The sequence below is a fragment of the Netta rufina genome (assembly GCF_964035555.1).
Source record: "Netta rufina genome assembly, chromosome: 2".
Classification (NCBI taxonomy): Eukaryota; Metazoa; Chordata; class Aves; order Anseriformes; family Anatidae; genus Netta; species Netta rufina.
In genome coordinates this window covers 3,183,262-3,209,369 of record NC_140124.1, presented here as the reverse complement: position 1 = coordinate 3,209,369, position 26,108 = coordinate 3,183,262, and the positions used below count along the sequence as shown (strand labels likewise).

At 41.8% G+C, this 26,108-nt stretch overlaps 1 protein-coding gene across 20 annotated transcripts in view; it reads right to left on the bottom strand.

Annotated features, from left to right (window-relative positions):
- OBSCN (obscurin, cytoskeletal calmodulin and titin-interacting RhoGEF) overlaps positions 1 to 26,108 on the bottom strand; it is a 185,493-nt gene that overhangs the window by 68,331 nt on the left and 91,054 nt on the right. For 7 of the 20 annotated variants that reach the window (XM_084282486.1, XM_084282497.1, XM_084282502.1 and 4 more), the window contains 19 exons: positions 25,753 to 26,019; positions 25,115 to 25,378; positions 24,226 to 24,492; positions 22,941 to 23,207; positions 22,011 to 22,277; positions 20,924 to 21,190; positions 19,497 to 19,769; positions 18,670 to 18,936; positions 16,767 to 17,033; positions 15,990 to 16,259; positions 15,214 to 15,480; positions 13,934 to 14,200; positions 12,781 to 13,047; positions 11,817 to 12,089; positions 8,031 to 8,297; positions 5,719 to 5,991; positions 4,244 to 4,516; positions 2,252 to 2,539; positions 536 to 808 (listed from right to left, as the gene is read on the bottom strand). In XM_084282486.1, coding sequence (XP_084138612.1) covers positions 536 to 808; positions 2,252 to 2,539; positions 4,244 to 4,516; positions 5,719 to 5,991; positions 8,031 to 8,297; positions 11,817 to 12,089; positions 12,781 to 13,047; positions 13,934 to 14,200; positions 15,214 to 15,480; positions 15,990 to 16,259; positions 16,767 to 17,033; positions 18,670 to 18,936; positions 19,497 to 19,769; positions 20,924 to 21,190; positions 22,011 to 22,277; positions 22,941 to 23,207; positions 24,226 to 24,492; positions 25,115 to 25,378; positions 25,753 to 26,019 — 5,124 coding nt within the window. The remainder of the gene's footprint in view (positions 1 to 535; positions 809 to 2,251; positions 2,540 to 4,243; positions 4,517 to 5,718; positions 5,992 to 8,030; positions 8,298 to 11,816; positions 12,090 to 12,780; positions 13,048 to 13,933; positions 14,201 to 15,213; positions 15,481 to 15,989; positions 16,260 to 16,766; positions 17,034 to 18,669; positions 18,937 to 19,496; positions 19,770 to 20,923; positions 21,191 to 22,010; positions 22,278 to 22,940; positions 23,208 to 24,225; positions 24,493 to 25,114; positions 25,379 to 25,752; positions 26,020 to 26,108) is intronic. The other 13 variants (XM_084282489.1, XM_084282492.1, XM_084282494.1 and 10 more) reach the window with 6 other exon arrangements.

Here is a 26,108-nt window from a genome sequence, read left to right as displayed (position 1 = left end):
GACATTCTCACGTGGCTTGCAGATACAACACAACACCTATGGGTAATCTTGGTCCCTCCAAAGAAGGAGATAGAGTCCAGGGACGGTATCCTAAAGCACCTCAGTTGGACTAGATGCCTATGTGTGGGCAATCGAAGGTTAAGGTTGCAATTCAGCTTCCTATGTGCTATGACCTAGTGCCGTTTAGGATGGCCAGGACAGGGGCTGGTAGATATCATGCAGAACCTATGAATGAGCCTTGCTTTTTGAGGTGGTAGCTGAAGGCCAGGCAGGATACCCTAAGGTATCTCAGAAAGCACCAGAAACCCAGGTAGAGGCAACTGTATCCCACCTTAAACATCAGAAAAATCTTATGTGAGCAGATCAAAACTATAAGAAATTCAAGAATATACTGATCTATACCAAAAAGGAAAATAACAATTCTTTGTAGATCTTATACATAGCTTGAAAACAAACTCCAGTCCAACCTGTGGAGATGTCCCTAGATGTCCATAAACAGAACTGATTTAACAGCACCCGAATGCACACACTGTACCTTCAAGACACAAGCTGGCAACAGATTTGACTTCTGGAGAAATCATGCAGGTATATGTGTCCTGATCTTCAGGTTTAAATGCATGAATAATGAGTATTTGCTTTTTTCCATCGGAGATGATTTCATATCTCCCTCCAGCATGTATTTGTTCTTTTCCTTTCAGCCACGTCACACTCTCTTTGATTTCACTTGATAATATGCACTCCAGGCGAGCCATGTCCCCTTCTGAGACTGATCCTCCCACCAAAGGATGGGTGACTGTAACTGTAGGTTCTGCAATTAAAAAAAAAAAAAGGTGAATTAACACAGAGAACATACAACAATCTGATTTTAAGGCACTCCAGATCACTCTTTGAAATGTCCATCCTTCATTTAATTGCTGTAGACAAGCAAAAGAAAAGGAAAAAATCACTGGCAGCATCCAAAGTTTACACTTCCAAAACTGTACAAGCTCTCCTAGGGGTTAAACTAGCTCCACTTAAATATATACATGCAAAAGTCATTGCATTTTTTCCATTCCTGTGTTTATTTTCTGATCTTCATTTACCCATCACAACCAGTATTCAAGCAGTCCTACAAATCGTAGAAGATCTTAATATTTAGAAGTGAAAAACCAAAGAAACAAGAAGAATAAAAGAGAAAATAGATAATGAAAAGATGCATTCATCCAAGTGCTGAAAGAGAAAAAATAAAATTATGCTAGTTTAGGAAGAGTTTAAAAAATCTCAAAAATCATAAAGAATGTCTAAAAAAAAAACAAAAACAAACAACAAACTGTCTTCTTGCAAATGACATACTGTTTGTACATCACTGAAGCTCAAAATGAAGTCAAGAAAAATGCATCAAACGTGCAGATGTTGACTTGGACCTGACGACTCAGCACACGGCTAAGTTCCTGCAAGCAGCACACATCTGAGTGTGATCCACCCCTCTGCTCATTTCAGCAGGGTGAGGGAACCACTGCCCAAAATACCTTGGATTTGTTGTAGACAAAGTGAGCATATGCAGAGTTATCAGGGTCCAAATGACACACTGGAAGTTTTGTTGCAAAACCATCATTGAGTATCTGAGCTTAAGAGCAAAAGAGGATTTTTTTTTTATTACCATTATTCTCACTTTGAGGAATTTACTGGGCACTCAGCTATCACAGAAGGAGTTGCAAGAAAAGAAAGATTGAGGCAGTGGCTCTGCCTTCCAAAAGTGGCACTTCCAAAGTTACACCAAAAGACAGCAAAGAAACTGTTCTTCATCACTCCTTCATGGGGGTTATTACAAAAGATATGCAAATAATGTAAAGAGAGAGGAAGATGGGTGAAGAAGACAACATTGCCCATCACAGCTTCAGTAGCAGGGTCTTGGTTGCCACAAACACATTCCAGCATGCCCCTCCTGATGCATTCCATCTGAACTCCACCAGAAAAGAAACTCATGGTCACTGGACAACACATGGATGCAGTGCAGGCCGCAAGACAGCTTGATGCAGGTTGGAGAAATAAGGGTCGAGTACTAACAACACAGCAGGTTTTGCTTTGTGGCAGCCCAGAACAATTTTTTTTCCAAGCTCTTTCTCCTGTATTGTGTTGGCAGCAAAGCACCGAAAGGTGTTGCAGAGTGAACTCTTCCAGGAGATACCTGGGATGGGAGAAGCAGACATGCCATGCGAAACAGGCCTACAACAGCTTGCAGTCCTCCGTGGGGGCACCTCTCCTTTCTCACCTAGCTGCACCATTTGAGGGAAGTGCACCGGCTCGCTGGCCCCAACTTTGTTTAGAGCCGAGACGCGGAATCTGTAGGGTTCACCTGGGGTGAGATCGTCCACGATAAACTCCGTGTTTGGAATAATGCCCTTGCTGCATGACTGCCAGCCAATACCTGGGATTTTCCTCTCCACTTTGTAGCCTAGGATGTCGCAACCACCGTCGCTCAGCGGCTTGTACCAAGACAGAGTTACAGAGTGACTGTTCTTACTTAAAACTTCTGGTTCTTCGGGGGGATCAGGGTGGGCTGGAGGCACAACAGAGGTCCGGTGATGCATGATAAGAACAATATTGCTTTATACTAAAACAATCTGAGAGCTTTCTACAGGCAATGAAAAGGAAGCACAAGAAATTCACCGTTTGCCTCATGGTAAAGCTGAGGGGTGCATGCCCATGACTGAGACTTACCTGTGCACTGGCTTCTCCTGCACTATCTACACTGCTAACAACAAATTTATTTTCCAGCTGCCCTCTCAGACACTTAATGTCACATATTATTGTGATACTTTTTCTGCTACTTTGTCTCACCCAATTCAAAATAAAGATGACCCTATACTATGTGTGTTATTTAGGAACTTGGCCGAATGCTTCAAGTACATTTGGGCCTCGATTTTCTTCATTCGGGTCTGTCCTTGATGGCTATCAGGTTACCATTGGACTACAGAGTAATTCAAGCAACTTCAATAGCAAATCACCTAATTTCTGTGTAATTGCTGTTTGTGTCATAGCATCAGGCAGTAACAAATAAATACATAATGGAATCCTGTGGCATCCTACCAGGCTGCCTACTGACAATGGAAAATGTTCCTTATCTAATTTACTCTTTGGCTTAGAAGTTGGAAACAGTTCTAGTTTTCAAGTTCATGGCATTTACCAAGTAAATGACCTGCCACCGTGTACTAAACCAATAAATTAAAAGTAAAACGGCCAATTCTTTAATTTTGAACATCACAGTTTTTTCTTCCCACATAATATAGAGTTCTTTTCTATATTTTCAGCCAAATTTCATCTACAAAACCTGCCATCAGGAGTTCATGAGGATAGTATTTTACAATTCCTGAAGTGTAAATGCCCAAAATAACGTAAAACTGCTTTCAATGGAAGATATCAGGCATCTCTCAAGTCTCAGCAGTCATTAGAGAGACGGAACAGATTACCTGAAATAATTTAAAGAAGGGATGGTCAGTCAGTGTCTCTTGAATGTCTCAAGTACAGCATACAGCTCAAACACATTGCAGTTATCTCATAACCACCCCTGGGCTGTGCTGGCATGACCATTGCTGGATGACTGACCTATCCTACTGTGGGAAGGAGGCAAGCCTTTGGGTGCCGGCATGGATATTGTCAAACCATTTGTTTAAAATACTCCTCAAGGGAATTTGGCAACTATTGTCTTCTCCACTTACAAAGTACTCCAAGAGCTTCTCACTCATGTATCTCTGAAGTACAAGGTGCAAGTTTCATGGATTTCAGGCACACAAAGATCATAATACGCAATTCAGTAATCTGGAATACTGGTTGCCTTGCACTTGAGTAGATTAGCAGACTTCATAGGGTTCTCTGCTGCCCTTGATAATTTTTCCACATGCACTCCAGTGCAGCTCCTTCCTGTGCCCACGGGTTTGCTGAAGGTGATGTTGAACTCTGAATAAATTCATTTCAATGTAATTGTGTTACACTTTACAAAGGACTGCAGTTAAAGAAAGCTGGTGAACACCTCTATCATCACTAGCCTGGTCTAATTTTATTCTGATGGGCTGAATTATTTCTGGTCAAGGAACAAGTTGCCCTGAAGAATTTCCTCGGACAAAGAACACTACCTCGGGACATGGAAGGCAAAGAGAAAAAAATCAGTACAAAGATTAGAAAATTTGAGGTTGTAGCTCAATGCCAAAGTCTGAGATTTCAAGTGCCACAGGGCTAGAACAACAGACACAACATATGAACTTACCTATAACAGATAACTTGGCTGATGCAATTATTTCCCTGGAAGCAAAGGTCACCTCTCCTGAATGATGTGGTTGAGCTTTTCTCAGAATAAGTTTGTATTTGTTTCCATCTGCTTGTACCTCCCAGTCCTCATCTGATTGGATCTCCATGTCATTAATATACCAGGTAACTTCATTAATTGGCACAGCTTCACTTAGAACACAGCTAAATGTAGCTTTCTCCCCTGGAGAGACTTCCACATCAGTGAGAGGCTGCAAGATCTTCAGGCGCCATCCTATGGATGAAAATAATTAGACCCTCAATTAAACAACAAAACAGGTAAAACAGGTAAATTAAACAACAAAAACAGGTAAAAGATGCTGTGAATATTTGTGTTGAATCTCTGGACAGCCAGGTCCCAGAGACCAAGGAGATCATTAAAAGGGAGGTTATGTATATCACTAGAACAGATGATATCACTGGGGTCTGAAACTTCACAAAACTTTCAGGAGAAAAAAATCAATTAAGCAATGTCTTTCTTTTCCAAGTAGCAGAAAAATACAGTGGAGTTACTTAAGGGAACTTGCAGGGCTTTTCACTATCTGAATTCACAAATCTGAAATGGCTGCTTTTGTCTGTTCTCCTTACTGAACGATTTGTGAATGCTGCCATGAAAATGTGGAGAAGTGCATTACTTGCCCGTAGGATCCTATATCTCTATGACATCCGTATTTGCAAGGCATGACTCACCATTTGAATTACGCTATGAACATACCTCAATTCCCTACAAAGTACAGCAGGAATCTAGGACAAATGGATTTATTGAATTCACAGATTTGCCTACAGTTACCCAAGGTGATTCATGCTCCCGATGTCTCGATGCAAGTGGAGAACGCATAAGGCAGCAGTGCAGAGACAATTGGGTTTGTTAAGAGTTGTAAAGAAATCAGGTGGCTCCTCACAACTAGCTTGAATGAATGGATTGAGCAACCACAGCCTGATAAGACTACACCTGACACCTTACATGACATTTTGTACCCTTCCAGAGCATCTTACCAATGATAGGATATGTGGCAAGAAGAAACCATGCTAAGGATGGCTGTTCTTGTAGTTAGAAAGGGATTCTGATCAGTTTAAGAGCATAAAATACTAGGATACAGAGATAATATTGTTGCTGATATAACTCATCTCTGAAGCTCTGATTTAAATACAAACACAACTCAACTCAGCAGAAAAATGACAATTGTAATACAGTAAGACAGTCATTTGCTGTTAACTGCCAGCTGATGCTGCTTATACCTATGTCATGGCATACAGAACAAGGAAAAAAAAAAGGACATTTTAAAAATATCATCCATCTATTGTGTGGGAAGAAAAGTCAGATAAAAAGAAAGCAGCTTATGCCTTTCCTCTGTGCCCTTCATAATATGTTCATGGTTAATTTGCCCTGTCCAACTAGAAGTTTAAGCCTCCCCATGCAACACTTGCTTCAGTTACCTTTCACTGTCAGGAAGGCTGAGGTCACGGCGTCGCTGCACATGAAAGTCACCCTGCAGCTGTCCTGGAGAGTCAGGTTCTTGAGCAGCAGCAGATGCCTGCGCCCATTTTCAAAATAAACCATCTCAGTGTTTTCTGTAGTTTTGGCAGGCTCATCATCAATCAGCCAGTTGTAGTCGCAGCACTCGGGCTTGGAAAGGTAGCATTCAAACAGGGCTTCTCCTCCTTCCACTGCTTCTACATTCTCCAGACCCTGGACAATGCTGTTCTTGGCTAGCAAGGAAAGAAACCAAAGGGTATTAGTGGGCTGCTATGCACAGCTGAACATCAACAAGCCTTGGAGTACCAGATGACTCCCACTCCTGAAAAGCTGATGGAAAGCACAGCGATGTGATAAAGTGTGCTTGAAGGCTTAGCTGTTATTTTCAACCAGGCTGTAACACAAAAATATATTTAAAAACATTTTAATGGTTTAAAAATAATGATGAACCCCTAGGACCGCTAGCATTTTATTTAAACTTCCTCCAGAAGCCCGACTTCTGTTTTTGCAAATAAAGAAAAAATGTTGGTGTCCTTCTGTCTCACAACAGGCACAGTTCCCCCAGATCTCCCAGGCAGTATGGTCATCTCCAGAGCTGGGGAGATGTGAACCAACTGGCAGCTCATGATGCAGCCTTTCTGCCATGCAAAGCAAGCACAAGAGAATATTACGGCTGGCAAAGCTGTAGTGACTGTCATCGGAGTTAACAACACGTTTTGCAAGTCTGCTCCTAGGAAGCATGCAAAGAATTAAAATCTATATTAACAGTATTTTGAAGAGCAAATTTGTGAATTATTATAAAAGCTCTATGATAATGTATTAGCTTTATTTTCTCATGCATGTGTGGTTAATTGTGCACTCAGAAACATGCCTATACCTACACACCCCACTTGCCTGCATAGTCACTGCATGCATCGGTTGGTATTTGCACAAAAGCAGCCAGCCTGATGCAAAATTAAGCATGGGCTGGTGCTTGCAAATATAATTTCTGTTAGACCAACTACATGGACAAATTATATGCACAGCAGTGGGAACCCACAGTTAGGTATATACAGTTTACACAGATACCATACAACGGTCATATTGTCATATCAGTTATGATCCATAATATAAACCAATGACCTGAGACATTCCTGGTTAGGATCTCTATAGCTATTACCTAGAATTGATCTAAACAAAATGAAAAATAATGCCAAATTACTTACTCAAAAAATAATAATTCATGAATAAGTGAAACAGTTCTGTATTTTATGATATTTTTAGTTATGGAGGACAATGAGGGTTTTGTAAATCCTTAGAGAAAGTATGATTTTGTTAGAATAGAGCCAAGCTGTTTCTGTGTGTATTTTTGGAGCACTACTTTTCCTAACTATGAAAAGCAGATAATTGTAGATCCTACCTCTACCTCCTCTGGGATATTTTTAGATTACATTCATTAATACCTTTTTAAATCCCTAAAATGCAAAGTGCTTATCAATGTAGAAAATACTACAGTTAATAATATGCTGCTGTTCTATACTCACAGCTCTGATTAGGCAAAAAGGCATAATTTTGCCTAACAAAACATGATAATTCAGAAATCAGATCAGAACCCCTGTCCTTGCTGATTGAACTAATTCACCCGGGGACTGAAAATAAGAATTCCATATGCAAACAGCAGAAAAAAAATTAAAAGACATCAACAGAAAATCATAAACCTATTATTAACCTTTTTATTTGCTGATTCTCAGGGAAAAAATCCCTTACAAATGCTGATTACAAGTGAGGAAGTATTTCCCAACTAATTGGTATTTGAAGCAGGTAAAATACCCTGATAACTTAGCCATTAAAAAAAAAATCACACCTTTTATTAGCTACTAGTTTTAGAGCATACTGTGTGTAAAAATCACTCCCTAACAGGAGAAAGTATTCTTATTATTGCTTTGGGCCAACATTATGTCTGGGAGTCCACAATAAATCAGCAGGACATATCCCATTGCACTGATGTTTCAGCCAGATCTGGTTCCTTGTTGAAGGGGTGTGATGCGTAAGTGGTGTAATGAGTGAGCATTAATTAGAACTAAGCTCTAGTGAAATGCTGCAGCTTCATATTCAATTCCCATTAACTCCCAACTACTTTTATTTTAACTACTTTTAACTTTTCGTTATCAGCAATGGAGTGAACACCAAAGAGCGGGTTCTAATGTGTCACTTAAAGCGAGATGCTGCCATGATTTTTCCACCTTTTATTGGGAAGCCATGATAGTCTTCCTCTTTGGCTGGAAGACCTCACCTTGAACATCAAGTGCAGCCATCACTTTAGTGCCTTCAGCTTCACAAGAATAGATGCCACTGTCTTCTGGTACCGTAGGTTTAATTATTAGCATGCTTACATTCCAGTCCTGATCGATAATCACTCGCTGCCCATCTGCATGTATTTCCTGATCATTTTTCTTCCATATGGCGTGCACTGGCCTAGAGTACTGGCATATGAACTCTGCTGTGCCATCTTCATCAACAGTTATATCCTGCATGGGACTGACCACTTCAATGGTTGGATCTGTCAACCAACACGTCAGGAAGGACATGCATTAGTGCATCCTCATGGAAACAGCAACTTAGAGACTTCTGTCAAGCACAGAGCCCATGGGAAGCAAGCAGAGTGAAGGTGCAAGCAGGAAGCTGGCTGGGCACACTGGGCATTAGCAGTTTAGTCTGTGTTTGTATCAGCATCAAGCAGGACCGAAGCAAAAGTGGCACGTTATAATACAACTGTCATGCTGGAGCATGGGCCACCGACAATTAAGGCCAGCACTTTAATAGCTCTGAATATGAACCTCTGTACAGAATATCTGCTGGGAGTCCCTCTAGGCTTAGTTTTCCTCACAGCATGGTTGAGACACCATCTAGACTAGGAATCAGGGAGCGTGAACCACTTCTGCTTTCCAGAACATGCCAGGAGTGCAGGTGTGAGACAGGAGAGCTGTGGATGGGATGCTGAGAGTGGTTCCCTGGGATGTGCAACCTCACAGCCACAAGAAAATGCTATGGGAGGCTCCTTCTGTATGAGCAGACAGCAACCACTCATTGAAAAAAAGTCCAGTTCTCAAATGTAGATATTCATTCCTGTCCTGTGCTGGTGATGGTAATGTGTCAGATGCCTTTGGAAGTATGGGCAGCGAAGTTCCAGGTCACTTGTAACAAAAAAGGGCACTTCACAGGAGAGAGGTACTTGATATTTTGATTAGCTATGTGTTCCTCTGTAGAAGAGACATAATATGGGTAAAAATAATATGCTATTTCCTTTACAGTAGGTGATCTAGAGACTCAGCTGCATGAACTGATTGAACTCTCACCTGCCAACCACTGCAGTCTCAAATTGAGAGCCCCCAGAATGCTGGGAGCAGCTGGATAGGCAGCTCCTCTGAAGATGGTGAGATCCATGAGGTTGTTTTAAACAATTGGTGTCTGTCTTTCTTTTAGAAGGCTATTTCTGCTTCTTGAAAGGCAGCTTCAGGACGGTAAATAAATCTAACCTCAAAATACTGTGAGCTTCCAAAGCAGCCCAGGAGTGTCTCCTGAGATGTCGAATTGGACCACCTGCATACAACTGCAAAATATATACTGAAAAGAAAAATCTCAATGGAGTCTGAAAAGTGTCCCTGCAATATCCTTCTCAGCAGAACCACATCACCTCCTTAAAATCTTGGTAGGGCTACTGATACTACAAGGGGACATAAAAAGATGGCAGTCAGAGAAAGCTAAAAAATTTCAAATTCTAGCCAGTTCACAAACTGGCTAGAATAAACTACACTGTATCTCTGCCTGGAATGCTCCTCTTAAAACTGGTGCATTGGGTGGAGGACTTGGGATGTTACTGACAGACCTTGGGAAGCAAAGACAATTTTATTAATGTCTCTTAGAAACTTGTTGCAAGTCTCGCGCCTGCTCTCTAAGTCTCCCTCTACCACTCCATGTGTCTGTCTGTGTGTGTATGGAGAGGAAGATCAATAGAAGATCCTGGAGATGTTTTGCTACACCAGGACTGAAGAAGCAAGAAGGTAGCTTTGCAACCAGGGTAGTACACTACCATCCCATCTCATAAGATGCAGGCGTGCTCCTTGTAGCAAATGTCACCTGTGGTCTTGAAGAAGGAAGGTGTCCTGGTTCCACTGCCCTTTTCACACTGTCCCACTGCTGGAATAAGATCTTGGTGGCCCTATTTGCCCTTGCAGAGCAGCAGGAAGCTCCTTGAGTCTTAGGAGCCAAAGAGTTGCACTGGGGTCTGTAATTCTCCCTCTGCCCAAGGGGGTCAGAAGGCTGCGGATCTTTCAAATTGTCCCATTTTCTACCTTCTCCTATATGAAGATGTCGTCATGCTGGGCCGTTGAATGAATGCAGTTCTAGGGCAGTGATACCGTGAAGGTTGAAGAACCTGCCCTAAGATCTCACTTATTATAAAATATCTCCAGTTATAAGCATGCCTTACATGATGAGAACGGGACATGTGGAACGGAGAGAAAAACAACTTGTTACTTGATGAAGAACAAACCATGGATAGCTAGATAGATTGAAATATGCCTAATTTGAAGAAAGATCCATTTCTAAATCTCTGGCCAAAATAAAATGCAGGAAAGTGGCTTTTAGTACAAGCACAGTTGGAATTTTACTAGTTTTTACTTTCCTGTTAAATCAAATGTTCCTGAGCACAGTGCAATTGGGGTGTATTTTAAATACTTCTCTCATCCTAATCCAATGATAGCCATAGACTACTGTGATTCATGTTCACATCTTGCCTTAATGGAAGCACAAAATATCCACACATGTGTGTAGTAGCATGAGCTGTGGGGTTGGATGAGATGATCTCCAGAGGTCCCAGTATCAACAATTCTGTGAAATTAAAAGTTCTCAGGATCCCTTTATCTGGCTGAGTAGAATACCTCATGATGCATTAATTTCTAGTTTATGCTTTATGCCCAGTGGAGTTCTTTGCCTAGAGAGCCTGGAACCAAATTCTGTGTCAGGAAACATGAAACTCAACAGTCATACACACGGAGACAGGATTTGTGGGTTTTACACATCGTTTCGATGCTAGATGACTGCAATATTAGTAAAAATTAATTGGTATTTTATCTCTGCATAGAGTTACATTTTCTGAATGTACAAGGGACACATTAGATAGAGGAGAAATCAATCGCTGATTCAATTTCATATTGTGGTTCATTCCTGTTATGGTGAATAGTCTGGGGGTAGATTTTAATATGCAATGCTTATCCCTTCATATCAATATATCTTATATATTTATATATATAAATCCCTTTTCCAAACAATGAATAAGTGTTACTTTTTTTTTCTGACAAATAACAAATTTTCCCAATGGCTATAAAGGGGCTGGATGTGAAGCAGCTTGCTTTACCATGAAGTCTGGAGCTCAGTGTTATTTGCAGTTTGTGGCTACCCTTACCAAATGAGAAAAATATTCTTTCAACAGACAAGGTTTTGGTAGTACAGTGATGACCATTAGTTTTCTGGCAATCAAGAAATGAGGCTCTCTTTGTCTCTGGGTTACTGCAATGCCATATACCATTTGGTTTCCAGAATGAGCTCTGAAGCCATTGGCATATAAGCACAAGATCTTGTCTCAAGAATATGCTGAGCTCAGTACCAGTAACCCAGCTATGGAGCAGCACAGTGATCAAGTCTGGGAATTTCCAGCCACACATTTTTTTTGTGGTATTATAAAAAAAAAGGTTGAAGAGAGATAAAAAATCAGGCACAGTGGTGAAAACACAGTTTCTTCTCCTATGTATGTTCAGCTCCATTGAGAAGTCCAGTGAAAGCAGTAGCCCTGCCACCCTTCTTCACGTGAACCATTCAAAAAGTTGAAAAAGTTGATGTGCTCGTACCTACAAGACTTCTGGAGTGAGCGTGGGTGACTTGGAGAAGTGAAGAGCTGTGGGATTATCATGCCACAGAAGAATCGTGGAGAGATTTAGTAAGGGTAGCCAGGAAGGCAGAAGCACTAGTGCACTGAGCAGTTCCAGAGATGGCCATCTTTGTCTATCTAACAACGAAATACCTTTGACTAATAATTTAGCGGAAGATATAAGAGACCCAGCTCTGAAGGTGACAGTGCCTGAGTCGTGGCACGCCACATCATTTAGGGTTAAAGTGTGGATTATCCCATCCTGCTCAGAGATTTCAGTCACAAAGTTGTTGTGAAGGGGAGATCCGTCGAGCCACCACTGTACATTCTTCACGCCCGGGTGTGAGAGCTCGCAGGTGAACGTGGCCGACTCACCCACAAAGACGTCTGTGTTCTTTAAACCAGAAACTATGACTGCTTCTTCTTCTGTATAACAGAGCAAGAGAAGGTGCCAAAGGAAAACACAAGCGTAAACATACACAAGTTCCTTCTTGCAGAATTAATCTAAGCAACAGTGCAAGTTGTCCAGGAGAACTGAATTTGTAATGCTGTTCCAGGGAATAAAAAAGAGTTTAAATTTCTTTAAGGGACTGAGAAAACGCCTTCCATCCTTCACCCACTTGCAAGGCAGTGTGTGTCTGCAAAAACTGTTTCACTGAAAGGACACCATTCCATTACTAGTTCCTGGCTGTCCTGTGTGTTGTAGCCATCCGCACTGACATTTGTATGCAGTGCAAGGTGGACAGTAAGCTTAAGAGTTAAACAGGATATTTATGTTCAGTATAGTAAAAAAGTCATACAAGTATCAACAATGATAGAAGCCATAATGAATAATAATGTGAATTTCAGTATTTTTCATAACAGTTACTCCAAGCAAATGTTTTTAAGCAGTACCACTGGTGCACAGTACAGTCACTACCTTGAATTATGTTATTTTATACACATTAGTCCAACCCCAGCCTGAATGTAAATGTTTATGTCTTCACTGAAATCAGGGAAGAAATGAACGGAGTTTCAACTGTTTGCATCTGTGACAAGTTTGGGCAGTTACTGCCAAAGATTTTTGTAAGAAATTCAGGCAGCAAAATCAGAGGGTTCCCACCAAGTTTTGTCTTACCTTGCACGTACACAGAACCTGTGGTGATCTCGTATCCCGTGCTGCAGGTATAATCCCCGCAGTCATCAGGCTCCACGCCGTGGATGATCAGCTCGGCAATGCTGCCTTTCAGCTTCATCTCATACTTGTCGCTGGGCTGAATGACGACCCCTCCTTTTCTCCACTCAACGGGGGCACCTGGCTTGGAGATCTCACAGTGCAAGACAGCTGTTCCCCCTTCTTCAGACTCCACATTTTTCAGTTCTTCATTAAACAGCACGGGTAGTACTACAGTGGAGAAGCATCCACAACAGTAACATGGGTCAGGGGTGAGTGACTTGCATGGTCCTTTCTCCAGCTTGGCATTCCCCATCTTTCTGAACCACAATTTACCAGTTGGGAATGCCAAGCCCAGAGCAGGACGTTTGAGTTGTGCCTGAGCAGACACTCATGAGGCTGCTGGTGTGAAGATGACCACTGCTGCCCCATAAAGGATTGGCAGAGGTCATGGGCTGTAGAAGGGACTTCAAGTGTGCATAACAATAATTTCCAGTGTAAACAATTAGAGATACAAAATTACCAGTAACAGCAATTTGGACGTTGAATCACTGAAACCACACACTGAGCGAAATGCAGGTTATGGGGGCTAAGCTCAGGACCTAGAAGCATGATCTTGTTATCTGAATTAAAATACACAGCGTTCAGTATAAAATTAATAAAACTATAAAATCTGGTAGCTAGGAATAGCTACTAGAATTTTGTCTTTTCACTAGAAAAAGACAAAGAGCCACAGATCTTGGGCTGCTCGGGCACAACTAAATACAAATGGCTTCATTTAAAAAGGGCCTGGTTTAGGTACAGTGAAATACTCCTGTCTTTTATTGCCAGGACTATCAGAAGGCAAGTTTTTTTCTCTTGTATGTACTCTCCATTAACAGCATCTGCAGTTTTGCTCTCAACTTCCACAGTAAGATCAATATTGCAACTGAGAATTGGGTTTAGAAGATACTATATTCTTCTTTAAAGAGCAGACTGAGGATCAAACCCCTTCCTATAGTTGAAATTCATAGATAATATTGTGCTAACAACAATTCAGTGACTAAACTTAAATTTGAACCCTATGGAGGGCAACCACAGCTGTAAATTCTCTGCCGTCAAGCAAGGCTTCTCCTACCTTTGACTTGCAATGACGCAGTGGTCTGTTGATCCCCTGAGTCGCATGTGTAATCCCCAGCATCCTGAGCCTCAGCATCGTAGATGAAGAGCTCAGCACGTGTCCCCTCTTGCCGGATCTCGTACTTGTCATTTGAGTGCAGCACGGTATTTCCTTTCCTCCACTCCACAGGTGCGTTGGGCTTGGTCAGCTCACAGTGCAGCACAGCTGTGCGCCCTTCCTCCACCTCCTCATTTTTCAGCCAGTGTTTGAAAAGCACAGGTAGGGCTTGAAAGGGAGAACGGTGCAAAGGGAACAAACAGGCAAAATGAAAATATAAAATATAAAATATAGAATATAAAATATAAAATATAGGAATGTTTTGTTTTTAAGGTATGGGTAAGAACTGGAATGGTAACACCATTCATGAATTTCATGTACAATTCTGTCTGTGTTTACCTGCAGAGGGTTGTCTAGTTCTAAACCAGATAGAGGAGGTGGAGAAGGAGGAAGAGGAGATAACCAGTAGGAAAAAAATCAGTTCTACAGGAGTTGCATTTCTTTCCCCATATTCTAAAGTTTATTTTCTCTTTTTTTTTTTTTTTCTGCAAAAAAAATTCCCACCTAACTTCAATATTCATTTTTGAAGCCCCCAAAATGACCACCCCTTCATTGTGAAAGGTTGCTTGTTTTTATCCTAGTCTTCCTAATTAAATATAAATATATATATCCAAATTTCTTTTGATGCAGCTTGTACTTGTTGCCCCTCATCTCTTTACTGGGTATCCCAAGAAAAGTCTGTCTCTCTCTTCTCTATAGACTCCCATTAGGTAGTTGCATACAGCAATGAGGTCCCTCTTTTTTCTTTTCTCCAAGCTGAACAAAATCATCTGCCCCTGCCTTTCCTTATACTTAGAATTATTAAGCTTGGAAAAGACCTTCAGGATCATCTGGTCAAACCATCACCCAGTACCAATATCACCCCACTAAATTATGTCCCTAAGCGCCACGTCCAACCTTTCCTTGAACACCCCCAGGGACGGTGACTCCACCACCCCCCTGGGCAACCCGTCCCAATGCCTGACTGCTCTTGCTGAGCAGAAATGTCTCCTCTTTTCCAACCTGAACCTCCCCTGGTACAACTTGAGGCCATTCCCTCTAGTCCTACTTCATGTTCTCCATTCCTTCTGCTGCACTTGCTCCAGTTCCTCAATGTCTTTCCTGTACTGGCTAGCTCCAAAAATGCGAACGTACTCCTCCAGCTGTGGTCTTGCAACTGCTGAGCAAAGAGAAAATCATACCTTTAACTTCTAGCTTGGCTGTGGTCTTCCCATCAGCTGTGTGGCAGCTGTATTCTCCCGAGTCCTCACGGTTCAAATCGTGAATGAGCAGCGTGTGCACATTCCCCTCCCGCTTGATGCTGCACTTCTGGCTGGAGTGGATCACAGACGTGCCTTTCTTCCACTCCACGGGGATGTCGGGCTTGGACACCTCGCAGCACAGTTGAGCCGTGCTGCCCTCCTGCAGCTCCAAATTGTGCAGGGCCTTTACAAAGGTGACTGGAGCAACTGTGGGGAAGACGGTACAGACACTGCTGCAAATGGGGAATCCGGCACTGCCCCAGATCAGAACTGAGTGCCCAGAGTTGTACTTTGAACATGATAAAAGGGGAACAAACAAGATAAGTATTGACAGCCAACCTTTCAAAATCATTCTATAGAATTTAACGAAAGGTTTATCAGAGCAAATTTCTGAAAACATCCTGAGCGGGAAATTAATTCAGAGAATATTCTTGACTTTCTTCAGCATTGATTATGACATATCTTAGATGCTTGTTTCAGGATAAGTTGGGTGGTCCTCAGAGGATGTCTGCTTTGCTCTACAGACTGTGAAAAGGTCTAAAATGACTAGCTCAGATGTGCATGTCTAAATCTTTAATGCCTAAATTATTTTAGCTGAATCTTCCGAGATTTCCAGAGACCCTTGCTCCCACATACACACCACCAGAAGCTAAGGCAATATCAGTAGTGCTTACCAGTAGCTCCTAAACCTTTCTTCCTGGAAGGAAGCTGCTCACCTTTGACAGTTAGCTGTGCTCCTGAGGTATGCTGCCCAACTTTGAAACTGATAGGCCCGCAGTCTTCTAGTGTCACCTTTCTCAGGATCAAAGTGTGACGTGTCCCTTGGACTCTGATCTCATTCATTTCGTTGGATTGCAAGGGAACATCTCCCAGGAACCACTGAGCATCCTGGGTTGTTTCTCGCGACAGCCTGCATTCAAACACCGCATCTTCTCCTTCATATGAAGTGACGTCCTTCAGCATCTCCACTATGGTTGCTGCTGGTTCTTTATGAAAAGGTCAACAGAGTTTGATATCTATTTTCAAGTGAAGCCTCCTATTTTCCTAGGTTAAACATTTTGTTATGCTCGTTCTTGACAGTACTGTATTATTTGAAAGAACTAATGGCCCCAAGGCACTAGACACTACATGTATGGGCATACATAGTGTGATACGTTACTCTTACATATACATTATATATGCATTTATGTGTGCATATGTATTATGTACATATATGTGATAGTCTAAAAAGTATGCATGCAATACTATATTGTGTATATAAATAATAGACACACATTTTTATATGTAATATATGTATTGTGAAAACATTGTAAACAGATTTTAGTAGGTGATGTTAACATTAAACCATTGACTAAAGACCCATTTCTGATTCCCCTGAAATAACTTTGAAATCCCTCTGGGCACAGGGCAATGTCTAACTGTCAAATTACTTAATCATGTGCCACTGCCATAGCAACGATCTCCGTACCACATTTTCCTATGTCCAGCCCTACCTTTCATGTGCACAACTGCGGTGGTTTGCTGGTCCCCTGTATCGCACATGTATTCCCCAGCATCAGCTTCCCTCAAGTTGCGAATCGTTAGCTCAGCCACAGACCCAGACTGGCGCATCTTGTACTTGTCACTTGGTCGCAGCACTGTCCCAGCCTTCTTCCACTGCACAGTGGCATTTGGTTTTGAGATTTCACAACTCAAAGTGACGGTGCCACCTTCTTCAGCTTGCTGGTTCTGGAGTGGTTGCGTGAAGATTACTGGTAAAGCTAAACCAAGAGAAATCAGAGGAAAAGATTGCTTCATTGATGACTGTGTCACTAAGTCTTGCATTTAGTGAAACTGTAGGACCATTCCAAACTTGATTAAAACTCAAAGTCTTTAAAAACCAAACAAGGAATGCACATTCTGACAACCTCTGGAAATATGTTCCACAGGAGTGGCCACAGATATGGGCTCTTGAGCGTCTAAGTGCATGTAACTCCAAATGGGTACACTAAAGCCACAACTCAAGATCCTATGCTTGATATCTAAGCTCCTGGGTGTTTACGAGGGTGCACAGAAAAATAACATTCCACAATGCTTCTCATTTGAAAGCTGGACCCAGAAAAGAAATGAAAGTTTGATGTCTCTGCATTGAAATGTAACAGTGATGGGTCAAGACAGAGTTTTGGTAGGTTGATTTACAATCTGCCATGTGTAGAACTTTTGTTTCACAAATCTAGTTGCCTAGAAGAATGTTGGTGGCTCCATGAATAATGCTGAACTGGGATTTATAAGGGAAGGAGATGGGGTTATAGAAATAACAATGACTAAATAGCTTGAGTTAAGGTTTTTGTACAAGGGCATTTGAAGTGAAGGCATCCCACTATGCAGCTAACTCCTGCAGCCCTATGACTCTTTGGAGCCAAGACAGAAATATGGAGTGCAGAGAAATAATGTCTTGACAAACAAGTTTTGTGAAGACCTAACAAGTTTTGTTAGACCCAACTCTGTGTCTAACAACCCTTTCAGTAAAGAAGTTTTTCCTAGTACCCAACCTAAACCTCCCCTGGCACAACTAACTTTTGCTTTATCTCATACTTGTTGCTGGCCTGGAGCAAGACTGACCCTTTTTTCCACTTCACTGGTGCACTGTATTTGGAGAACTCTGCATCAGGGGTAACTGTAGAACCTTCCTCAGCTTCCTGATTTTGGAGTTTTTTTTATCAAAGAGTGCTGGAATGGCTGGGACTACACACAGAGACACAAAGGCCAGCCACCATCACAGAATGTCCTTACAGTACAGATATTCTGGCATCACTGGATCCTGAATTTAGTGTGACAGCAAGCATGCCCTTCATGGGAAACACATCCTCAAAAGATATTTCAAAAGATGATATTTCACAAGAACTTCCAGTCTCCTTTTTATTTCAGCTGATCTTCCATCTCAGAAAAAGTCCCATTAATAATGTATTAGTAGCAGGGTGGATTTTTATTTTTTTTAAGGGACATAGTGGCACATTACACCTATTTTTAAGACCCTAAGCACTAAACATATTTAGGTGCCCTGCTTTTCACCTGGAATTGAGTGCCCAGGTATGTATGAGCACTTTGATTCTTGAGCACCATTTGTCCAGGTGCGAATACAACTCAAATAACAGAGATGCCTGAGAATCAGAATGGTGTCATGCTAATTTTAGCTCCTGCCTTGGTTTTCTGAGTGACAAAAAAGAAGGCCTCGGGTCTAGACTTGTGGAAGCAGTTACTAAGTTTGGAACTACCAGACTTAACTTCTGAAAGCAAAAGGACTCAGCTGCTTTACATCAGTAAAGCAGATCTGAAGTCAAGGACTGCATAGCCTTCTTGCAAGTACTCAGCCAAGAAAGTGGAAAAAACTTCTCATCTTAAAACAAAACAACCTACCTTTAACAGTTAAAGTGGCCGTCGTTTGCTCGTTTCCATTATCACACGTGTATTTGCCTGAATCTTCTGGTTTTAAGTGATAAATCTTTAAAGTGTGGATTGTTCCCTCTTGCCTGATTTCATATTTGGAGCTTGGGGAAATCACCTGGGCACCTTTCTTCCACTGCACTGCAACATTAGGCTGGGAGACCTCACAGTGGAAGGTGGCAGTTTCTTCTTCCTGCAATTCTGTGCTCTGTAATTTCTCCTTAAAGACTGGAGGTGGCACTGAAATTACAAATGCAGTAAAGGAACTTACAGTCACCTTTATTTTGATTCTCTACAGTTGTAAACCTACAGCTAAACAGTAAAGTATTAAAATATACTTTAACTTCTGTGTAATATTCTAGGACATTATAACAAGTGAATGGATTTCTGATGAAACTCACTCAGAAATATTTTGTGAAGTTACTGGAAACACTGATCACGAACTGTAGAGATGTTTTGGTCAGTTTGGATGGAATGGGGACTTTGACCAGACTAACAGTTTAAAAAAGGAAAGGAGAAGAATGTTTGACCGATAATTTCTGGAAAACAGTGTTTAGAGAAAGAAACACAGTCAGCTTCAGGACCCCAAAACGTGTGGTTTCTTCACTTTGGATCCATATTGGTTGCACCATATGAGAGCACATTAGTGCATTATGTGCACTCTGAAGCCCAAGCACCCTACTAACATGAGCTAACAAGAAGTGAACAACAGCCTTAAATTTCCTATTAGCATACACAAAAACAAAACATCACCTGTTCTCACCAATCTTGTTTCTTCAGCACATAACAGGGCGCCTTACCTTTTACTGTGAGCTCTGCTGTAGACACGTGTGGTCCCACTCGGAAAGCGATAGTGCCAATGTCCTGCTCTGTCACCTTCCTTAACGTCAGCTTGTGGATCTTTCCCTTTTCCACCGAGATCTCATTCATTTCATTATTTTGCAGAGCAACATCCTGTAGCTTCCATTCAACATCCCTTGCATTCTCATGAGAAACCTGGCACTGAAAGGTGACATCATCCCCTTCGAATACCACCATGTCCTTTAGGCCACTCACAATGGTCACGTCAGGCTCTGCAAACAGCCCAGTCAGTAGTCAACACAAGAAAAACATGGATCAAATCACAGAATCAGAGAATAATACGGGCTGGAGGGGACATCTGGCACTCATCTGGTCTAATCAGAGCCAACTCACAGGAGATTGCTCAGAGCCTTGTCCAGCTGACCTCTAAATACCTCCAAGGACAAAGATATCAGAACCTCTTAAATTACCTTTCAAACTCTGCTGTTTGACTGCTTTCAGTGTATGTGGCAATATCTCTCAGTTAGTGGTTTTATTGCTTGCTCTGTCTCAGAGATGCACTGCATATTGATTTTTGTAATTATGTTTGAGACTGTAATTGGGTGAATAAGGCTTGAATGCCAGATTCCAAATTCAGGATTTTGAAATTTGTTACATTTGCACTTAGGTATCTTCACAGAATAGCATTAAAAAGTGATCCCTCTGCTGTCTTTTTGCAAACAGAAATACTCTGTGCTGGTGCTTCATACTGGCTGGGTATCTGGATGGCATGGTGCTCTCAGCATGGCTTATTGGGTTAGTGGGAGCACAGGACATTTGTGCTTTGGTTTGCTTGAGTCCTGCTTCTAGGACAGTTGGACAACTGTAGATAAGTGCAAAGATCACACACACACAGCTGGCAATACCTTGCTTGTACCCTGAACCTGATGGAGAATATTGAAAGGGATGCAGCGCAGTCTCCATCTGAGCAAATACAGCACATATTCATACAACTGAGGTCACTCTGCACGAAAAATGGTGCAGCTGGGCATAGCAGACAGAGCATCTATAATATGGATGAGCCTGTAGGGTGGTTGTTCCAGACTAGTAGTCCAACTTGAATGCAAGCTCTGTCTGCAATGACATTAAGGCCAGATGCAGCTGCCAAGTGACTGGAAGCTAAGGATGGATGAACCATCTGTTCACTCACATGCACATGATGTCAACAAAATATTTCAAGCCCCGAATCAAAAATTTCAGCTGCCTTATCTTCTCCTGCCCACCAAGTGAATCTTTGCTTCTGTACATTCTTACACCATAAGATTTTATATTACTTCATGATGCCCTTCCTGCACTCTGTGTGCATTTATCACAATAATATCAACTATGTTGTAAAATCCTAGCATCTTAAAGTGAAAATCCCCTTGCCCCAGGAAATGTCTCTTGCCTTTCACAGTCAGTTTTGCAGAGCTCGTCTCGTCTCCAGCCTTGCAGGAATATTCGCCAGCATCACTGGGCTCCAGGTGGTGAACACGCAGCTCACGGACGGTGCCGTGCTGCCACATTTCGTACTTGGAACTGGAGTGAAGCAGGACTCCATCTTTCCTCCACTCCACTTCTGCTTTGCTTATGGAAATCTCACAGCGCAGCTTGGCTGTTCCTCCCACTTCCACTTCTTCATTCTTCAGCTGCTGCCTCAGCTGGGGCTTGATGGCTGCAAAGTGCAAAAGACAATTAACACATGAACATTGTCTTCAATGTACAAATGAATGCTCAGGTCTGGACAACTCAGCACAAGTCACCCAGGGTCTGAAGCTGCAGAATAAATTTGCATTATGTGGTTATATGATTATTATAACATTTTTTTATTTATTATTATTTTTTTTAATTCTGTATATCTGGAGAAGGAGAGGCTCAGAAAATTGCATATAAAGCAAGCACAGGACTCACAGCTGAGGCAGAAGCTGCTTCCTGGGTCAGATCCAGCCCACAGGATATAGCTTGAAACGTTGTGGCTTAGATCAAAGCCACAAGTTCCACCTAACAGTCAGAGACAACCACAAACACTTCACAGATGACAATTAATCACAGACATTACTCCTGGTTTGTTTAAACACGGTGTTCTCAGGATCTTCATGGAAGGACATTACAAAAATTGAAAGCAGTAGATGTTTTAAAATGCTTTTAGTAAATGTCCTACAATTAGATATTGATCCAAGTGAACAAGCAATAAATGCTAAGTGCCAGAAATAAAGATCTATTAGAATTTCAACACCCCCATGATGCAGAGTTTTACCACTATCCACAGAATGGACCAAGGCACTGTGCTTTACAGGCTTAAATAGCCATTCTACAAATCCTGTCTCATACGATCATCTTTTCTGTATTCTGGTTTATGACTGGGCACCTCCTAAACCTTTTGTCTTTATCTTACTTTTGGGGGGGGGGCTTATTCACCAACAAATAACAGAATACCATCTACACAATTCCACAAATCCCTTTGAACTTCTGTTCCACTGGGATGCAATGCTAACCATTCACTCTGAGGACTGCTGTGCTCTGCTGGTCTCCTGCATCACATGTATAATCAGAGGCATCTTCTGGTTCTACATTATGGATCACCAGTTCAGCTGTGCAACCACTTAATTTAATTTCATATTTGGCGCATGAGAAGAGCTCCATGGTGCCTTTCCTCCACTCCACAGTCGCATTTTCCTTTGTCAGCTCACACTGGAATTTCACTGCAGCTCCTTCTTCAACCTCCTTGTCCTTAAGCTCCCTTTTGAAAAGAACTGGTAGGGCTAAAGAAAAAAGAAAACAACAAGAATAGAAGCTTTTATTCAAGACAGAGTTAAGTCCTGAACAGCATAGATAGATGGACCTTGGGGAAACAAGATACTGTTTGCAACTGCTATATTCCTAGGCAGGATCCATGTTTTCTAATTTTCCTGGAGCTGGTAGCAGATTTTTCTGCATCAGAAGCAGCCATCTGCACTTATAACATTTCTTTTCTTTGCTCCTTGACTCAAATCCTTCCCAGGGTTAAACTCCTTGAATGGATTTATCCTTCAGTTGAACTCGCAAAGAGCTCAGGAGTAAATCAGTTGAAAACTCCGCGGACAGCCTTGACGGATCAGGAAGGTCATCGTAAATCTGATTCCAGGATTTGGAAGAAAATCTTTTTTGAAATACTTAAACCACATATCATGTGAAATGTCCAGAAGTTATGCTAAAACATTATTTTTTCTTTAATTTCTCTCCAGCTGTAAAGCCAAAAAGTATTTCTTCTTAGAACCCAAGACATAAATGCAGCACTGGAAGAACAAAGTATCATCCTTTTCCATTCTTGAAAATGAAAATATTTATAAAGAAAAAAGAACATGTAGTTCAAAATCATCACGTTCAGAATGCTGCCTTGTGTTAGATGCAATCTACTGCTTTTTGAGTCAGCTCATACCACATACCTTTCACATTTAAAGATGCCTTTGTTTCCTGATCCCCAGTATCACAGCTGTATTCTCCTGTATCTTCTAATTTGAGATTATGTATTAAAAGCTCTACCAGGCATTCCCTTTGTCTCATTTCATACTTCTGGCTGGGCTGCAGCACCACTCCTCCTTTCTTCCATTCCACTGAGGCATTGGGTTTTGATAGCTCACAGCAGAAAGTAGCTGTACTTCCTTCCTCTGATTCCTTATTTTGAAGGGGTTGCTTAAATGTGACAGGTAGTGCTGCAAAATTTGAGAGGGAAATGTTTTAAGAGTGTTTGAGTCCAAAAAGGATCCAATCCTACCATCATTCTGCAGAAACAACCTGTTCTAACGATTCCACAATCCTTGGCCTGCAGCTCTCGTTCTTGGTAGCACCTTTCTTGAAGCATTATATGAACCAAGATCTGAGGACAGATGGTGAAGGTAGAAAAAGAGTGGTCCCCAGAACAGCCTGGTGTGCTGCCTGAAGTAGTCAGACTTTCCTGTGGATGTCTCTCTGTGCCAGCTAGGGATCTTTTATTCAAAAACCACCAAGACACAGTGGGACATGCTCTTTCCTACATGAACACTTGTTCCTCAATAAAGGCCTGAGAGTTTGCAATATTGAATATTCCTTCCTCCCCAACACGCCCCAAATAAAACTTCTACCAACATATAAAAGATTAAGTTAGCATTTAAGTGCATTAAGAGATGACATTAAAGCGATAAATGGAAGAAGGAATACAGATTTCAGGCTATATCTTGCTCAGAATGGTAGAAGGGGCTGAAGAAAACAGATGTGGCTGCAGGTGTTTGCACTCAGTTTGTACCTGAGGCTGGAAGCCTCAAGTAATAATACAGCACATTCATGTTAAAAAAAATATTTATCCATCAGTTGTTGCATCTCTTATCAGCTCAATCAGGCATTACTCCCAGTTATGCGTCTCTTATGCCTAGTGAAGCAATCAACAACCAAAAGAATCAGCCTGCCTAGCTTAGCTTCTGTTACCTGTTTCCCAAATTCCCATGCTTCCTGCACTCATAGGGCAGAGGGGTTCATCGCATTTTGACATCACGACACCTTTAAATTGCTTTGATGATGACAAATCACTCCAGATACTGAAAGCAGAACCTTTCTACCCTGACCAAGGGTCAGACTCAAGTAGAATAGGTAAACTGGCACGGACCAGCAGCAAAATAAATAAATATCCATAGAGAATACTAAGAGATGCTCCTTTCACTTCATCTCTATTGAGCCAAGGGTCAATACTCTGCCTACCATGTACGGTTACTGCAGCTGTTGTCTGCTGATGTCCAGAGTCGCAGGTATAGTCTCCTGAATCATCCAGTTCTAAATCATAAATGACCAGTTCAGCAGTGGAGCCCTGCTGCTTCATTTCATATTTCAAACCAGGGTAGAGAGTAATATCGCCTCTCCTCCACTCCACTGGAGCCTTGGGTTTGGTAAGCTCACACCTCAGTGTTGCCATACCACCTTCTTCTGCCTCGGTATTCTGAAGCTCTTGTTTAAAAAGTGCTGGTAGGGCTATAAAATAGAAACATAACTTGCAACATACTGCAGTTGGGGTTTGGGAAAGAGAAAGTAGAAAGAAAATGGAAACACCAAAAGAGCTTATATGCAGATGGCTCTAAATCTCAATGCTGTAGATTTAAAGTACAAAGCTATTTCCCCATGGGAGGTAAAAGGAATATCTGCAGAACAAGAAAAAATTGATTTCAAGAAGTTACATTTGCCACAAAGGGTATGCTAACTTAATCCAATCTGTGATTGAAAAATAGTGGAATATTTTTCCCACTATAAAAGTAGCCAACATGTTGTTCTGATTGCTGAGGTTGTGTCCTGAAGACCAGCAAGAGTTTTAAGAGTTCAGATTCCCTCTTAGGGCAGACCACTTGCTGGAGACATTACAATTATCCTGAAAGTAAGAGACGGAGAAAATGCACTTAGCTCTGCACTGCAATTCCCATTTTCTACCTGCTCACTCTATCAGGCTGTATGGACCATGCTATTACACACCTTACTTATGAATCATAGCCAAGTCTTCTCCAAGAGCCAAGTGACAATAAAACACAGCTTTTGTATCCAGGAAAAAAAAAATATTTATATACATATATTTATATATATATGGAGTGTTTGTTTGTTTTACCATTGACTGTCAAAGTGGCTGTTGTCTGCTGATCTCCACACACACATGTATAATCTCCAGCGTCCTCTACATCCAGCTCATGGATAATCAGCTTTGCAACAGCACCATCTTGTCTCATTTTATATTTGCTGCTTGCTTTGAGCACCTCCTGCCCTTTCTTCCACTCCACCACAGCAGGTTTAGTCAGCTCACAGTGCAGCGTAGCTGTCCCACTTTCTTCAGCTTCTAGGTCCTTCAGGTCTGTTTTGAATTCTGGAGGCAGTGCTGGAGAGTAAAAAGAATTACCACATATGGAGTGAATATTACTAAAAAAACCCCACTGAAGTCCATTGGGAAAGGATGCGTGGTGCATTACTAAACCCTGATCCAGGCCAGTGGAACACAATGGGAAAATCTCCCCCAGCTTCCCTGGACACTGCATCAGGGCAAGGACAGTGAGAAGAACCAGCGCAGAGGAGGAGGAGAAATACCAACAGGAAACTATTTTCCATATTCCAACAGTAGGAAGAAGCACATAAGCTACATCCAAAGGAACACAAAAGCCCAAGCAAACAGAGAAGGAATGGGAAGAGGCCACAGCAACAGAGACTTGGGTAGGTCTAAGGTCTGGAGAACCTCAGTCCCAAGGATTACTTTACCATGCACTGTTAAGGCAGCTGTAGTGGTCTCATCTCCACACACACAGGTATAATCTCCAGCATCATTCAAATCTAAATCGTGAACTACCAGCTCCACGACACAGCCTTCCTGGCTCATGCTGTACTTGTTGCCTGAGGTGAGGATGCGATGGCCCTTTTTCCACTGGACAGGGGCAGATGGCTTGCTGAGCTCACAGTGCAAAGTGGCCGTTCCACCTTCTACTGCTTCCTTGTTGGACAGTTCCTCTTGGAAAAATGGAGGCACAGCTGAAGGATGCAGGTTAAACATATTACAAACTGAGGATATCTCCTGGGGTGGGTGGGAGTAGAAAGTGACAGGGTACGGTTGTGAAGGT